Below are 17,700 nucleotides of genomic sequence, written 5' to 3'. Positions count from 1 at the left end.
TGTGTAGCAATTACTGGCATATTAATGGCAGTTAGGCTAGATGCTTTAGCAAAGCATTGGGTGGAGACCCATCGGATCATTCTTGGTTCTTCTGACTCTCTCGTAAGAGACTAATTTTCTTAATTAAATGTAGCACTTAACATTCTTAGCATATGCATTCACTTTCCTTTTATGTATTGTTAGAAACAGGGACTACAAGAGATAATCGCAATGAAAGTTTATCTTCTGTTTTAAGTATGCTTAACCCCTCCCCTCAGCTACTTAGTTACTGGAAAACTCTTAACTACTTAATTGGTCTCCAGATTATCTACAGCAGTGTGGAGAAATGCCAGTCTGGGAGACATTGAGGACAGCTGGTTCATGTGTTTTAAGTGATATAGTGTCCAATCTTGGTTATTCTGTGCTCCTGTTTAGTGTGAATTCATGACTGCAGGAATGATTAGCAGACTTAAGAGAAGAAGTGGCTCACTGGCAGTCAGCATGACTCCAACTAAGAATTCCGTAAGTCAAAGGAATACCCTAAAGATACATTAATTTTATTATATCATTTGGCTTGGTTTGTTAGGGCAGTCTTTTTCATGAATGGGAAGAGATCAATTGATACAGTGCTGTATAGCAATGTTATAATGACACAGAAAATCTCAGTCAGCTGAGACACTGTATCTGGTTTAAGCTGACCTCACAGGGTACATTCTCCAGACTCTGCTATTTACTGTATTAAAAACTCATTCCTTTGACAGGGAAACTAACTTATCAAAGGATGTTGAACATTTTTCCAGAAGTCCAAGTTAGCCCTTGGAACTGGGGTGATCCTCACAGGGTTGAGTAAAATAGCAATTGTTGGGTCATTGCCATGCTCGCATCCTTAGTGGTGTGCTTTAATTAAGCAAACTAGGCAGCACACTCACTTCAGGAACACAGGAAGCATCGGTGTTTCTCATGTGGAAAACAAGTTTAACTTGAAAGCTTTCAGGAAATCTTGCTAGTAATATGGGCCAGGCCAGACAATGTTGACAGACTTTCATATTGAAACCTCCTGGCCACACACTGCAAACTCTCACAGCATCATCACAAATCGCCCAACATCTGGTATTTTCAGAGCCTCAACTTCCGGTCATATTATTATGAGAAAATGGTTTAAGTCCATTTTAGTCTTTTTGTGGTCAAAGGCAAAAGTTTGAAAGCAAATAAGCTTGCTCAAAAGCAAATAAGACCCCATTTTTACGTATTTATTTATTAATTTAAATCCCATGATAGTTGAGCAAATCTCGTGATCTGTGGGACTGTGTGATACTTTTCATTTCTATGCATCCTTGACTAGGAGTGTGAAAGTACAAAGTTTTGCATGATGCCAGACCTGTGCAATAAAGAAAACCCAATACTATCTTCTGGGTACTTGGGAAAATGTCTCCAGTTAAGTAAGCATTAAGCAGATATGCTTGAGAAGTCTCTGAAGGAGCCAGCCCCGGCAACAAAAGCAATGTAGACAAATTCAAGCAGTACTGTGCCCAGCCTGTGCTGTTTTGGAGGGTCAAGTCAGTATTTCCACACAGCACTGGATTGTGCCATGCAGAGGTACCAATTCATCTGGAATACGTTTGGGTATCTCGTATATAGTAACATACTGCTTAAGGTCGCCATGTCTGCAGTCTTGCAAAGCCCTGGCTGCTGTGTAAAGCAAGAGTGATTGTGAATACTGCTTATTTTTCATTAAGACCCAAGAGCAATGAGAGTTTCTACAGAGCAAAGTGTGTCATTAACCCTACTTTACACTGTAGTGAATCTGCATCTTTCTTTCTCTGCACTCATTCCTAGGCATTTTGTTTTATTTTCTCCCTGCTCCAAACCACATGAAACTCAAACCTCTTCATTCTCTGGGCTTTCAAGTGAGACTTGAGAGAGCTGGGAAGAGACTCCAGACCATATTGATGGGGGATAATTTGCTACAGGCGTAAGCCAGCTGAAACCAAAGTAATTTTTTATGAAGAATATAATAGAAAGATTCAAAGTCTAAATTGAGTCTCTTCCAAAATCTGCTGTTGTCCATGAATAGAAGTTTAAAAAACATACTGTTTTGGAAGGTGGTACAGATCTCATCACTAGGGTCTGTTGCTCAGTGTTGCCCAAAATTCCTGAAGGCCATCCTTTCAGCTGCTATTGTGTATTTCAATTGATTAAACAAGACAAAAAGATTAATAATCTTTTAAATTTCCTTTTTTTTGCCTTGATAGTTTATTATTGTATTTTAAAAGGCAGAAGTGTGGTTTAACTTAACCTAGATTCTCATCCAATATGTGTATAGATTAGATGGAGGAAATGCTCCCTATCCACGGTATAATAGATTACTAGTTTAAATTACTTGTCTTAAAAAGATCTTGATTTGGCTTTGTTGAGCATAAAATATTAGATTTACTGTTTATTTTTAGTGGATTGCTGCCAGTTTTCTTCTCAGTGAATGTCTTTAGATTGTTTAAAACATTAAAAAATGTTCACATCAAGCATATATCTACTTACAAGAAATCTGTCTTGGTTTCTCAGCAAAGATGTAAAAGGTTGTTGTTGGGACATGAACTTTGCTGTTACGGAATTTTTCTTTCTTTATTGGCTTTATGTTTTGTTTTGTTTTTTCTTTAAGCCCACAAGTGTGGCAAATTATTTTGTACTTATGTTGCTTATTAAATCTTAATAAAGTGAGAAAAAGGAATCCAATGAGAAAGCTTTAGGTGTCTCTTCAGGTTATAGTAGATTGTTTCACTCTGTTTAATTGGCAGTAATGTTCGAAACTCCTGACCTCATCCTTGCAAAAATCTTGTTATTTATACTTTCTGAAAAAATGGTGATAGGCCTGATTTTGATCTGCTCCATGGGTACAAATGAGAGAGTAACTGTGTCAATGATATTACTTTGGACTTGCATCATTGTAACTTGAACCAAATTTGGCCTTTAAGACTATTCATCAACACAAAATACAAGCTAGTATAGACTTCATAGTTGCCAGTGTATTTTCATAAATAAAAGTTGAAGAGGTCGGGCATATGTGACAGATTTTTGGGACCGGGTCAGTGTGGTCTGTCTGGTGGCATTGGAGCACTTGCAATGTTTATTTGCCTTTTGATGAAAGGGATATTCAATATTATCTCTGCAAATCCCCTGCATAAAGCACTGCGCTCTGACGCTGAATTGAGTGCTCAGCATGAAATGCTGAGTTTATTGCAGGAATCTTAGATGACCCATACAGGGCCTTTTCTCTACTCTTAGGAGCACCATCTCTACAGGGAACGGGTAACTGACCCTGAGAAACCACAGCAATGTACAGTGCCTGAGCAGTGTGTTCCGAGTGTTCTTCAGATGATGTAGATAAGGGAACATAGTTTGAAGAGAGTCTGTAACAAAAATACTTGCAGAAAAGAAGAAATCTGAGATTGTAATGCCTGCAGAGCTGTAGACAGGAGTAAAGAATGAAAGGTTCTCACTTTGAAAGCATTTAGTCTCTAACACAACACAGAACAAGCCAAAATGTAAACACACTATCTGCTATCTGACTTTTGACAGCTTATAATGAATTAACGTGCTGCAGATTGACGTGTCATATTAACGTGCTACAAAATAAGGAATTAGTTTCATCAGCTTTATTCAATGTATTTCTATCTGTGTCTGCAGTACTGAACTATCCATTTTGCTTGGAAATACATTTGGAAGTGGGAGAAGTTGAAATGCCTACTCTTTATAGATAGTAATAAAATACTTTTTTTTTCTTTTTCTCTCTTCATCCCAAAAATAATAAGTGAAAGATAGACTGGGTTCTGGCTTTGAAATTGGAAAGATCTAGGATATGTAAGTGTGGGAAGTCAGCTGGCTATTTGGATGTAACATTTGGAAACTTTATAGATGAAAAAGAAAGGGTGGGGGGGGGAACAAGAAAATCCCATCAATAATATTTATGGAATTTTTGGTTCATTTCTGGATTAAGGGTATTTTATGAACTGCTAGATCTTTGGTCAGTGAAGCAACCCCTGATTTTTAGGTCCCTCTGCTGCCATCTTTCTATATATGAAATTCCCATTATTTATAGGAAAAGACTATGGGATCAGCTTACTGAGGAACACGCTTTATGAATTATATTTTCTGACCTATCATTCTGTTAATAACAAAATATGGTGATAACTTAAATGCTTCCATTGCTCGACAAAAGCTTATTTTGATGAGGAGCATAGATGAAGTTTTTTGGTCTGTGTTGCATATACATCTATTTCAGAACTGTAGATTTTTATATTTTGCACTGTCTCTTATTTTTTCATCCCTGTCTAACACATTTTTTTCTTCTTCTGTCCTGTGTGAATACTTCTAGATGTTCGACTGGATCAGCCACAATAAAGAATTGTTCCTGCAGAGCCACACGGAGATCGGCGTGAGCTACCAACATGCCCTTGACCTACAGACGCAGCACAATCACTTTGCCATGAATTCCATGGTGAGTTGAGGGCACACTGTGAACAGCGGGTCCACATGCGTGAGTGAGGAAGGGGCTGGCGTGTGAGGCCTCCTCCAGTTCAGAGAGCACTATGGACCTATGAGAGATGAAGTAGGGAAGGTCAGGCTGGGCTGTGGCAGCAGCCTTCTTTCTGGGAAGCAGAGTGTTGCTCTGTCCACCCAGACTCTGATATATGTTTATTTCCTTGACTTCAGAGCAGCACAGTCCTGTGGAGTTTGTTTACATTTTGGAGAGCAAATACAATATTTCTTAAGTTTTTGACATTTCTTTGACTGGGAATTAATGAGAGCTGTAGGTGGCACCTTAATAATTTATGCTTCTCCCCCCACACCCTCCTAAGGTACTTTTCAAAAGCTTGAAAAGGAGACACTAATCAAGCTGTCAGTTGTGGCCACAGCGGGTTTTTGGCTTTTTCAGTAGTTAATCTGTCAGTCTTTTTGAATGCAACTCAGTTTACCTTAAGTTTAAAACAAACAAACAAACAAAAAAACCCCCCATCATTATACATTTATAAGTGCTTTGCTCACTTTCTTATTCTTTCCAGGCATAAGGTATTTGCTCTGGAAACTGCTCTGCTTTCAGCACAGAAATGAGGACAGAACGTATTGATGTTTTGATTGTTGCACTGGGTTAGAAAAATGCATGCATACCCCCTGCTGCAGTTGCACAGTGCAGAGATGAGCCCTTTCTGAATGCTCTCTGTGAACTATGCAAAAGCTTGCCCTGAATAAAGCTACAGGTGTACGTTTTCATGCTGTGCACAGTCAGACTACAGTTGCACTGGGGCTGAGACCTCGAAGGTGGTGACTGACATTTAAGTTGGTGGTGTAAGTCACTAGAGAGCCACACCCTACTATGCTGCCAAAGGGCAAGGTACTTGAAAGCACCTGTCTGAAATGTAAAAAAGGAGTCCTGACTACCTGAGGTTTTTGAAGACTGCACACTGCTTTCATGATTACAGCTGTTAACCCTAGTATTCTGGCCAATTACAGATTAGGTAATTAACTTCTCTGACCTGAATTCCACCCGCCATTTCCACCTACCTAGTTACTCCTCACTAAAGCACTGTGCCTTACTAGGGCATTGCATAAGAGTGGAAGATGAAAAATGTTTATAATCTCTATTAATGTATTTATTGTGATTATAATTGAAAGGAGCACTGAAAAACAGTCTCTAGGCACCTGATTGTTAAGCTTGCCATCGCAATGCCATCTAGCAAAACACAGGATAGCACAGCCTCAGTATGACACTGTTACCCACAGAATCGTAACAAATAAATGTGTCTGGGAGGTTAGTGCATTAAAAGTCATTTGAATTATGAAAGATGCAAATTCTTCAGAACACACTAGTAGAAGAGTCAAGCTGGAGGGCCTCCCTTTGTCCATTTTGTGGTACTGTCTGGTATTATTTTCTTAAAATAACTGGGAGCTAAACTTTGAAAGAGATAATTGTTGCTAACAGAAAATTAACAAGTGGCAGGGAGGGTGCCACCTAATGGAAGAAAAATTATTTTCCTCCATTCTTCCATCTGTCCCCAAGTGAACTTTTGGGAATGAGGAATGCAAGGAAGCGAGACATTTGCAAAGATCTTGGGGGAACATCGGGGGGCAGGGACCTCTCAGTGGCTCTGCTGTGGCTTGCAGCTGTGCCATCTCACCATCTCAGTGCTGCCAAACTCCTCTCTAATAGAGCTGCCCAGGAGAGAGACCTTGTGTCTGCCATCTCTTTAGCATAGAGGATCTATGTGGAAGGGCATGAATACTGGGCGCCTTTAACTTTCAGTCAATGAGTACGGTGAGAGATGATACTCAATTCTGCTCTAATTAATTGGACTGAAATGTATGACTCTGTGGAGGAACCCCACAATGTAACAAATATGCCAAACAATGTATATGTTCTCAGATAATCCTTCTTATAGGAATATAACTCAGAGACCAGTACACCTGTATGTCATTTTTCATACACTACTTTCCTCTTAGCTTTACTTGAATTTTAGACCTAGAATCCCTTCTGATAATGGGCTGATGTCTCCCTTTTGGTTTTGGATTGACATTGATTCATACAGCAAACAGGCACAGTTCATTCAACTTACAGTTCTGTTTTAAAAAAATGTTGTGATGTGTTCTCTGTGTAATAACTTTTTAAAAAAAGTATTCAACAGATTTCAGTTGTCAAACAGAGGTTACATAAGGAGTTGTGGTATTGTTATTGACAGTATGGCAAAGTCAGGATAACAAAGACTGTTAGATATTTCAGGATACAGCTTTAACTCAGGACTACACTTTTTTTTTTTAATCTAAGTGAGGCCTCCATGGTATTTATCATAAATATCAGAGTTTTACTCAGTGCTTGAAATTCCTCATGATCAAACAGGTTTCTCAAGATTTTCCATATTTCTGAAAGGCCTGTATTTGGGTTATGTGTCTGCACAATGGTCTTTCTAGAAGGGATTTCAATGCCAGGGTTGCAAAGCCTGAGAAATGAGGTGAATTTTACAGCGTGGTGAGGTTGGCTTGTGGAATTAAACAGGGCTGCTGTCTTGCAGAGCGGTGGGCATCCTATTTATGGAATAGCAGATATGGGGGTATGTCAAGCTAAAAGGACATTTGGAATATAGTGGGAAAAGGGTAATAACCTTAAGCGGCAGGCTACTTGAATTAACCTGGAGCTGCTGTTCTTCCGTCAGTATAGTACTGCTGTCAGCAGTGATGCTCTTTTTTTGGATGGAGCAGATTCTTTGCTAGAAAAATGTGGAGTGACTCCTAGTGTCCCAAAAAGTCAGTATTGTGAATATGAGGACATTAACATGCAGGAGATAACGGCTTGCTGCATAAGGATGTTGGGCTGTGTACTAGTCATTCCATTTGTGGTAAAGCATGCAGGAAGAGCATAAGGAGATTGACACTAAAGTGACCCTTTCCTGGCCATGGCCCAGCTCCTGTGGTAGATGGCAGTTTTGTCTCTTGGCATGCACAAGAACTCTATGCAAGCCTATGCGAAGACACACTGTAGTTAAGGATGAAGCCCCTGCATTTGTTCAAGGCAAGAGCCAGTGATGGTCAGCAATGGACTCGGGACAGATCGACTTAATTGAAGAAAGCAAAACCAGAGAAAGTTGGGTGATGACTCTGAACATAGTGGTAGGACATTACGTACCCCAAGCCTACACAGCATCTGAGCCATACTTTGGTTGTCGGGAAATGGGGCTAGAAATATAGATCAGGTCTGTTTCATGTGTAACAACACTTTAGTGAAGGAGGGTCTTGCTGATAACAGAGAAACTAGCAGGAAAGAACTACCACAGCTAACTGTAGCTTCTTGAGGCAAGATATACAAGGTCTGTATGTTTTGCCAGGTTTTCTGATATAGAGTCTGATTGTGTGGGGTTTGGGTTTTTTATCCAATATACTTTTCTCTAAGAAATTTACAGTCAGTGATGTTAGAAATACATAATCATGTGATTGCTACTGCTCGACTGCCTTCATTCAAGTGTCTTATTTTTATGGCAACATCTTAGTTCAGTTGTCCGTGCTACCATTTGATTAGTGTTGGAGACTGTTGGAAAATGGCTAGTGCACATTATTTTATAATATTTATGTTGCAGTTGGTCACTGTTCTAGGTGCTGTACACTTTCAAAGGAAGAAATAGTCCTTGCCTTGCAGTCTGTTGGCAAAGGCTCTGCTCCTACAATATTTTTATACAGAAATTACTTTTGCACATCAAGAATCTTCTTGCATTAAGTTACGCACTAATAAATATTTGTGAAGTTAAGGATTAGGATTAAGTAACATAATGCAGAAGGTGTTAAAGGGAAAACCATAGCTCTGATTAATTTACTATTAGGTATGTACTCATTTGTGTTTATAATCCAGTATTCCTTAATCTCTTCATGTAATACCCTTGGCTACAAACAGAAAATTACAGGAATGCTTTCCTGTTTCTTTACCAGAGAATGGGGAGGTGGTTACCCTCAGATCTGTTTGCAATCCCAGGTAGAGTATTCAGACCCAAGTCTGAAAACTTAAGATTCTGGTCAGTTTTAATAAATTAAAACATTAATATCGGATTCATGTCTGATGAGCCTTCAAGCGCTCTCATGCTAATTACAAAACTCAAATATTTAGCTATCATGCTTTGGGCTGAAGACATGGAGATTGGTTCAGGAAGAATGACTTCAAAACCAGTTAAATAGTGCTGCATTTTTTAAAATATAAATCTTTTGGTTTCTGAGTCTTGAGGGCGAACTAGATCACGCTCCAAACTTTATCTGGGAATTTGCTTTATAGTTGTGATTTTGTTAGAAATTTGCTTTATAATTTAGCTTTTTATGCAATGTGTTAGTCCCAGCAACTGTTGGATTGAGAATAGGTCAGCTATCATGAATCTGAGTGACAAAATAATGAAAACTTGAAGCACTCTTATTGGTTGTGGGGCTTGGGGTTGTTTATGGCTCTTGAGGTTCGTTTTGTTTTGTCAATATATTAAAATCAGTACAGAGAGAAGATATGGAGGAGGACAGTGTAGCTGAGGATGGCTGTATGTTTTGCATGGAAAAAACCCTACAAACTTCAGTGGAAGTTGGATCAGATCTTGGATCTCTAAGGGGTTTTGTTTTGATGATTTTTTTTATTTTTTTTTTTCTTTACACCATGCCTAGTGTCCTTTAAGCCTGGAGTAACAAATAATAGTTAAAATATTCTCTTCAGTTCCTCTAGAAAATAAACTCTCCAAATGTTTACTGGGTCATGCCTTTTGTCATATGGTCTTCCTATACTTCTCTCTAGGCATGCTGTGACCAAAGCTTCTTCTTAGAAAAACAGTTTGTTACTCCGTTTTCTACAATAATAATTCTTCCTTTTAAATGAACAATGTGGGACGTGGAGAAGTCATGTATTTGAGGTAACAAACTGAAGTGTGGTATTTTTCTTTCAAATAAGGTCCATAGATTTTTTTTGTTTTGTTTTTCTGTGATTCAAGGAGTGCTTGTTTTCACTTCGGTTTCAAAATAAATTATGTTAGTCTTTATCACAGCTGTATAATGTTTATACTGAAGCAATAATACTTTTCACAAAGATGAATATTTATCTGCAACATTTTGTGAGTAATCTCAATCTAGGAAATTCACTAGAGAAAAAACCCAGTGTTTCAATATGACACAAAGCATACTGGTTGTAGCTCTGCACTTGGATACACAGTATACGTGCCATTTTTTCCAACTGAAGTTATTACTATTTCCTTTGCCAGGACTTTTTTATCTCTGGATCCATTAACGTCCTTAAAGAGCGAGTTATCACTTTTTGTGGGACATGCACAAAAATGGCAGCATTCAGTGCTGGCATTGCTGCCTGTCACACTGTCAGGGAGTTAGCTGTCTGACGCTAGATGGAGATGCATGTTGTCCTAAGGAAGTTGCAATGTATTTCAAACACGTTACAATTATCATGTAAAGGCTAATGATGTCTGTTGAAAATTCCCAACATTTATCTTAAATGAACGGTATTTTTCTGTATGTAGGCTGAGCTAAAATGCCATCCAATATTATTCTGCAACAGGCTACATATAATTGGCCTTGTTATAGAAACTTAAAGGTCTTAAAGATATCTCATGAGTTTATTTTGTCACTGAAACATTCTGCTTTGGCTTTATGTTAGGTTCATTTCACAGATGGTTTCTAAACTTACAGTAACACAGTGCAAGCTGGTTATTTTTTATTTTATTTTAAAGAACTCTTCAACAATCAAATTTCACTTTCAATTAATCTGCAAAACCCTTCTCTTGCAGCCCACCTTCACTGCTTGCCATTACAATATCTTGACTAGTTCTCTAGGAAATGAGATGAACACAGCCAAGTTCCTTGCAGATTTAATGCTTCTCACTGCTCGTTTTTCTTTTGTGAGTGTAAGGTATTCTTTTTATACTTGTATTAGAAGAAAGAATTGTTCCAGCTAGAGTTGGACGGTTTAATTAAGAGGGAAGGTCTCTCAGCGTGCCCACTAGATGATGAGGGCTGAATTGGTGTATTGCCCTGTGGGAGATCATTCCACATTGAAACTCTGCTACTGTCAGTGCTTATTGCTGAGACTGAGAGCTGTTATCCTACCAAGTGTTAGGGACCTTAGCAGTGATCGCTTACACTGGAAGGAACAGCTATGTTATAGACATTGATGACCAGAATCAAGGCCTTGTTTAGGTGACAGAAATGGACTAAGAATTGGTGGGCAAAAAGGGGCATTGCACAAGGCTTTACTAAACTGAAAAGAAACTTGCACATGATGATGCTGATGTACATGTGGGGAAATTTTTCTTTTGTTTGCTAGTCAATTGATTTGTAGAAGGCAAAAATCCCCTTTTTTGACTGAAGTTTCAAAGTTGAAATAAAGTCAATGAAAAAGTAATTCAAACATAGGGAGTGCTGCAAATACATGTAAAATAAAGGTTTTCCAATGATGAAGGATATATATTAGGCAAAACTTGGGTGTATCCTAGTGTCACGACAGCAGAATGTCAACTGAAGTGTTTTTACCCTTGCTTCTAGACATAATATATTGTTTTCTCATTGTTTGACGTATTGTAGTCCTATATAGTCATAAATCAGTCATCCCTTGCAGTCCTCTTTGGGAACACCTCTTAGTTTTGAAAAAAAGATGAGGCTTTCAGTTATATTTAAAGTGAGACTCTCTATAGACCTGCTAGTAGTGGACTTTCCAACCTAAAGGGAAAATAGGCACAGACATTAGTTGCTCTATTTAATTTATTTCCTATTAGGATAAAAAGATCTATATAATAGTGACATAGAAAAATCTCAGTTCATTCAGTTCTTAGAGGTGAACAAACTAGAGGGAAAGGCAGGTTTAACTTTGTGAAAAGTCAACAGTTGAATTTTGGCAGCGTAGGTTTTTGTTCCATTTTACTCAGAAGATTACTCATTGGCAAATAAAGATGAAAAAAAGTGGCTTACAATTTTATTCTACTTCAAGGTGGAAAAGAAATGTCTTACATTTTGTGGATTGTGGTCAATTAAATGTTTTTCTCCTGAAACTAAATTCTGGAGTGCCTTGAAGCCATATTGCATTTTACCTCAATCCACAACGGAGATCCCATCTTTCCCAGTTTTTCCCAGAGATCCCATCTTTCCCAATAATAGTGACACTGGGTAAAGGTCCTGGGATTGTAAAATGTGTTACAGCTGGTAGGATGTGCTATCCCGAGTTCTGGACCTTTAGCCAAGTCTTTGCTCTGTTTTTTTTTTTTTGTTTTGTTTGTTTTTTTCTGTGAGACCTTGGATAAGTCTCATATGTCCAAGCCCCACTTCAATGTCTCTGCTTCACTGGGGTGTGACAGATAAAGTGGAGGTAAAGAAAGCATGTGTCCAGAAGTAGGAGGTATCTCCATTTCCCTACCTGTTGGAGCTATACTGAAGAGCACATCACATGTGATATTGCACTTGAACCCATTTATTGTTTCCTGAGCCAGTTCCACCTGGTGCATTAAGAACGGAGGTGTGAGCAGGTGACACCCAAACTGCTCCTTGCTTTCTGCTGGAAAAGCTATGGAGTTAGTGGGTTGGCTACAGGACAAGTTGGTACTCTTCCATGAAAAATTCTCATCTAGGAAAGTGAAATTTCATCCATAAAAAACCTCATGTCTGTATAAAAATATAACAAATAGACATAACAATATATAAATCTCCCTAACTTAAAAAACAGATTCTAAGAACATCTGCTGTATTTCAACTAATCTTCCCTTTGCCCTTCTACTAGTTAATACATCCATATACTGTAGTTAGAGGGAACCAAGGAATTCGCAGTTGTTTTCCTCCATGCTATTGCATTGCAATGGCTGAGATAATTCTGCAGGGAAAAAAATAAACAAATAAAGGCAAGATGAAAGCAACTATTTTTTTACATTAAATCAAAACTTCTTCAGCAACTTTTCTTTTTCCTCAAACACAGCGAAGTTCCATGTCTTCATTTGGCACAACTCATCCAAGCTTTAGCAACTCTAGTGATGCTACACTGCTTTCCACCAGAAGAGCTGACCTGAAATGTTGCAAAATGATCTTGGCTGAGGCTCAATCATGAAGACTTTCTGGGAGAAAGGCTTAAATATTTAGTCTAAATTCCAGTTTCTAATCTAGAGGGACACAAATAAGTGTTTGACTGTGGCTGGTGGTCAAAATTCCAAATCATAATATCGTTTTTAGTATACTTGAAACTCCAGAACAATTTTGATTGGTTTCTCTAATTGTACTGAAAAAAAAAAATATTTCTTTAAAATTGATCTGACAATTTTGAGCCAAATCCAATTTTTAAGAAAAGGCTATGTGATAAGGGGAAAAAGCCAAGCTGAAGGCTGGGTATTGCTTTAGATCTGTGTTATTTATGTGACAGCTGTCACAGTCATGGTTCTACCAGGGAGAACAGAGTGGCTGTAAGGGCTGTGGCCCCATCTTTCTTTCCTTTAGCACCTACAGGTATGATGACTGTACTTCATAGTTATCCCACACACTTTGCAGACATACTTTGCCCTGCTTCGCAACTTAGTTTGGACCTTTGCCTGCCTTGGCAGTGCTCTGTTGTGTTTCATGTTTGGATTGGCAGATACCTTTCCACATTGTGCTCCCACTCACTATGACGAGATCCTGCTCCAACAAACACTTCCACCTCTGATTTATTATTTGCCCATGAGTAATACTGTTAAAATCATCAGGGCTGTGTCTGTCCTTGTGCATAAGGGTCTTACAGATTCTACTCTCTGAAATTCCTAAAGCCCTTTTGAAATACTTCAGTGAGACAAGAAAGCAGTGAGTCAATATTAGCAAAACATCTCAAATTCTGGGATGTTCCTTTCCTCCCGTGAGGAGAAAAAGAGAGGTGTTTACAACAAATGACATTCCAGAAATCTGCAAGACAGCTGTCATTTGTCTTTTGATGGTGCATCTTTCTAAGACATTGTCATGATGGCTGTTTATTTTCAGGTTTATGTTCCTATGCAGAACGGGGGTATTGTAATGCAATTACATTGCTGTTCACAGTTCAGGTTTGAGAAAGAACTATCCCTCCACTGCTTCAAGGCTGAATAAAAACCATCATGGAAAATTCTTATGAAAGAACAGAAAATATTACCCTTTTAGTAGGCTTTTTGAATCCTTCTAAATTCAGAATGTAGTTAAATGATATCTCTGCTGGAGAACAGCTTAAAATAACCTGCAGAAAAGATAACATTTTAACTGAAGAATATAATTTAATAGACATTTCTATGGAAACTCTTATATTTCTATAGAATATCCTTATAAGCTCTTTTAAATTCTATAAGACTTTTCCATTTGTTGACACTGCATGTCTATAAAGGGTTGTCAGAGAGTTCTCAAAGGACAGAAAGCAAACATTTCACTTACAAATATGTGGATTTAGCATCCAGAAATATGAAGTAATGCAACAGAAATAGCAAGAATAAAATAGAAGCAATAAATAGACCCTAACAGGTGAGTAAATAGCTAAAGTATGGCAAATTACTTTTAAATAATTAAATTCAAGGGGAGAAGGGGACATAACTGCATTAGATAATGGCATAGATGTGCAAAAAGATTCCTGAGGGATGTGTTTTTAGAGTGGAAGGTAGTATGTCTGCTATTCATGCATATTTAAGTGTGTGGTTGATTGCTCTCGCTGAACGGCTCGGTTTTACTCCAACTGATGGTGTTTGGAATGTGTAATGAAGCCATAGGGTGGTCACGGTTCTTCTCCCTCTTTATTTATGTGTGCTTTTTAATTTTCAGAATGCCTATGTCAACATCAATCGGATCATGTCTGTTGCGTCAAGGCTTTCCGAGGCAGGCCATTATGCTTCCCAGCAAATTAAACAAATATCTAGCCAGCTGGATCAAGAGTGGAAGAGTTTTGCTGCAGCTCTGGATGAGCGGAGCACCATCTTAGCTATGTCTGCTGTCTTTCACCAGAAAGCTGAACAGGTGAGCTGCTTTTGTGACTGGCAAAATGATCCACTGCTACTTTGATAATGATAATGCTGCAATATTACCTGATGGCTTTGGCTTATATGCAGTGAGGTTAAGAGCCTTGTTCCTAGTGGGTAAGTGTCTCAAAAACAAACAGTAACGTTTCCTCCCCAAAATTGTCACATGTTCCCTGAGTGGGTAAGAAAATATGTTTACGCCTTAGCAACGAGAAAGAATCTGATCATAACTGAAGTGCACCGGTGCAGTAACATGCTGCCTTATTTCTATTTCCTAATATTTCATCAGTGCAAATTCAGGATTATTACAGTCAGGAAAACAGTATGTATCTGCACTCATATGTATATGTGGTATGTGCACAGGAATATTCACATATATGACATAGACCCATACCAGCAGACAATTTCTAGGAGCTAAAGCACATTATTGTTAATGAAACTTATGGAATTCATTCCAGCACCTACTCTTGCAGTGCTCTCCATAGCCCCAAACTTTGTTAGACCTCACTAAATAGAGACTTCAGAGACAGTGAGGAACATCCAAGAAAATTTTCCATGTCCTTGAACTCTGGTTTGTGTCTTTAACAACTACCAGAATTGTTCCATAATTTCATAGCTACAAAAGACTTAAAATATGTCAGTGAACAAACCTTCTGCTTTTTTTACACCTAAACCAGGTCCACCTAACGGTGATGGTTCAACTTTGATCATATGTTGATTACATTCATTTTCCAGTGACAAACACTGCTTTGGGGCTGTCTTCAGTATTGTTGTGTACTTTTTTTCCAAGTAGTTAATATCAAAGCTACTAAGTGGGTGTGCTTGATGTTTATAAAATGACCCATACTTCAAGCGTCTGAAGAAAAAATTATAACTCATAAGCCAGAATATAGGTATGTAAATGTTTAGCTCAAATAGTAAAGATTTTCTTGATTGTTTGTTTCTGACCGTAGAATTATAAGGGATTTTTCTATATTTTGTTTCCTATTAACAGACCATAGCATAGAGCAATTACCCACCCTACTGGGCACTTACTCATGTAAGGACACTCCTTGGTCTGTCAGTCCCATCAGAGCCACTAAGATGCCCAGTACACGTACTTTCATCTCAGTACAACAGGCACTGTAGTGTTTAGGTGTAGTCTTCATGTTAATAATTGTCAGCCATCATATATTCATAAAGAAAAATCAAAAAAGAATTTATATCCTGTCTATAGTAATAATGAGAATGTTTAAGGTTTATTAATGAATTAATTCTTTCTCGTTTGTTTGGTGTTTGGGGGATTTTTGCCTTTTTTTTCTACGAGCGATCTCCTATTTTTCTGAAGTGTTGGTCTTGTTTGCCATTTATGAGGAGTTGCTGAGGTATTGTATAGAGTGAAAGGCAATAAAACAGAAAGCTGTATTGAACTGTCTGTCAAGCTAGAGGTGAATTTCTTTTTTTTTTTTTTTTTTGTCTTCCTACATTTTGAACACTGTCAGTGGGTATTTTGCCTCAGCCTTACATACAAAAAAAGCTACACTAATGTCATTTTCAGCTTTGGGCCTTTTTTCTTTACAATTGTATGGACGGGTCTGAAAAACCCAATCCTGCCTTGGCACCTGTTCATAAGGAACTGAAGTTTGTGTGCTGTCTGACAGAAACCAGTCTCTCATTATTAAGCAGACAGGCAAATTTGCTAATTGTGAACAGCAGTTGCTCCTCACTTGAAATAAGGGATGATTCAGTGGAAGGTAAGTGCTGATGGGAAGCCTGTAAACTCAGGCTGCTGCAAAAAAGAAATGTGGGAATCAGTGTGCCTATTAGTCAGGACTAAAATTTCAGCCTTGCTTTAGTAACTCTGGTAGGATAAACCAATGACTTGAATGCTAATAATCCAGTCATTTGACCTCTGTATAGTATAAAAAGTGAGGTGTTTGGGATTTGATCTATAATTCAGTCCGTTGTCTATCAAACATTCATTCCAAATGACACACTATTATTTGGCATCTCTCAGAGCTGGTTTTCTTTTTTTTTTTTTTTTTCCCCACTCAAATCAGGGCTTCATTATTTTACAATAAATAAGGCTTCAACCTCTGAAGCAAAGATGTAGATAAACCCACTATTTCCTCTGTCCCAGATCAAATCTTTTTTTGCTCCCTTTGTTCTGTCAGTAAAGGTAGGCTTCTGGAGATCCAACCATTTCTCCCACGGTGTACCCCTGCTTCCCTCATACCGATCTGATATGCAGATTGTCTTTCCTTCTCTAGTGCATTAAGATGCTACAGTCTCTTTGTTCATTCCTTCCTATTGATTGAAGTTCTCTGTGATGCCAACAGGAAGCAAGTCTACTAGGGCTGTAATCATTCAGCCTTTGGCACACCCCAACCTGCAAGGAAGTTGTTGGCCTGGGACAGAGATTTACAAAAAGCCCTACGATCTCTATAATACGCAAGCTGAGCAGGAAGCAGCTTGTTTTTCAAGGTCTCTTCCTAAAGACCCCACACAGAAAACTGCATAGAATACAATCTGTCTGGCTTGGAAGGATGAAAGGCTGAGTCAACCCTGCTGGGAATTGAACCTCACATCTGTCTTCACGTGCTTCAGAATCACATTGCTTTCCTGGCTGTTATTACAGATGCGTGTGGCATGTTGAATGGAACTCAGCTGAATGAGTTCCTGGATCAAAGCTTTTTTTTTTTTTTCTCCCTCGTTTCTTTCTTTTCCTTTTTTCTTTGTGTGTGTATGCACGCATGTGTCTTTAAATTTTTTAAACACAATTTGTACATACGAAACCATCATCAAGAAAAGGGAAAAAAAAAAAGGAAAGGAAGAAAAGACAAATCTTGCCACCTTAGCCTTCAGCCAGGCTTCCTTCAGCATGTGTGTTTGATCAAAAGCCAGTAAACTAAACTCCGAACAACCACTATGTCCAGGTCAAGGTGCAACTCGGGATATTCAGTGGAGGTGTTTCCCAAATGTCCCTTAAGTCCACCTGCTAAAAATGTCTTGGGTTTTGTTTTTTTTTTTTTTTCTTCTCTTCCCTGCCCCTCCTCCCTTTCTCATGCTAGCATGGAGATACTATAGCGCAAAAGAGAATCCGCTTCTGTATCTTTAGGTATGTCTGAGGCTATTCAAGTTGCAAGAGAATGTAGGAGAACATGCCTTATCTCACTGTGATTTCAAGAGAACTGTGCTGGCTTACAGCAGATGAGTTTCTGGCCCACTAACTGCCAGATAGGGGAAGCAGACATAC

At 38.5% G+C, this 17,700-nt stretch overlaps 1 protein-coding gene across 2 annotated transcripts in view; it reads left to right on the top strand.

Annotated features, from left to right (window-relative positions):
• Positions 1-17,700, top strand: part of KALRN (kalirin RhoGEF kinase) — a 530,063-nt gene that overhangs the window by 232,165 nt on the left and 280,198 nt on the right. For both annotated transcript variants that reach the window (XM_059820280.1, XM_059820281.1), the window contains exons 6-7: positions 4,349-4,471; positions 14,272-14,463. In XM_059820280.1, the coding sequence (XP_059676263.1) occupies positions 4,349-4,471; positions 14,272-14,463 (315 nt within the window). The remainder of the gene's footprint in view (positions 1-4,348; positions 4,472-14,271; positions 14,464-17,700) is intronic.

The sequence above is a fragment of the Gavia stellata genome, chromosome 8, assembly GCF_030936135.1.
Source record: "Gavia stellata isolate bGavSte3 chromosome 8, bGavSte3.hap2, whole genome shotgun sequence".
In the NCBI taxonomy this organism is placed as follows: Eukaryota; Metazoa; Chordata; class Aves; order Gaviiformes; family Gaviidae; genus Gavia; species Gavia stellata.
The sequence above is the reverse complement of the archived record's forward strand: the minus strand, read 5'-3'. Positions and strand labels throughout refer to the sequence as shown.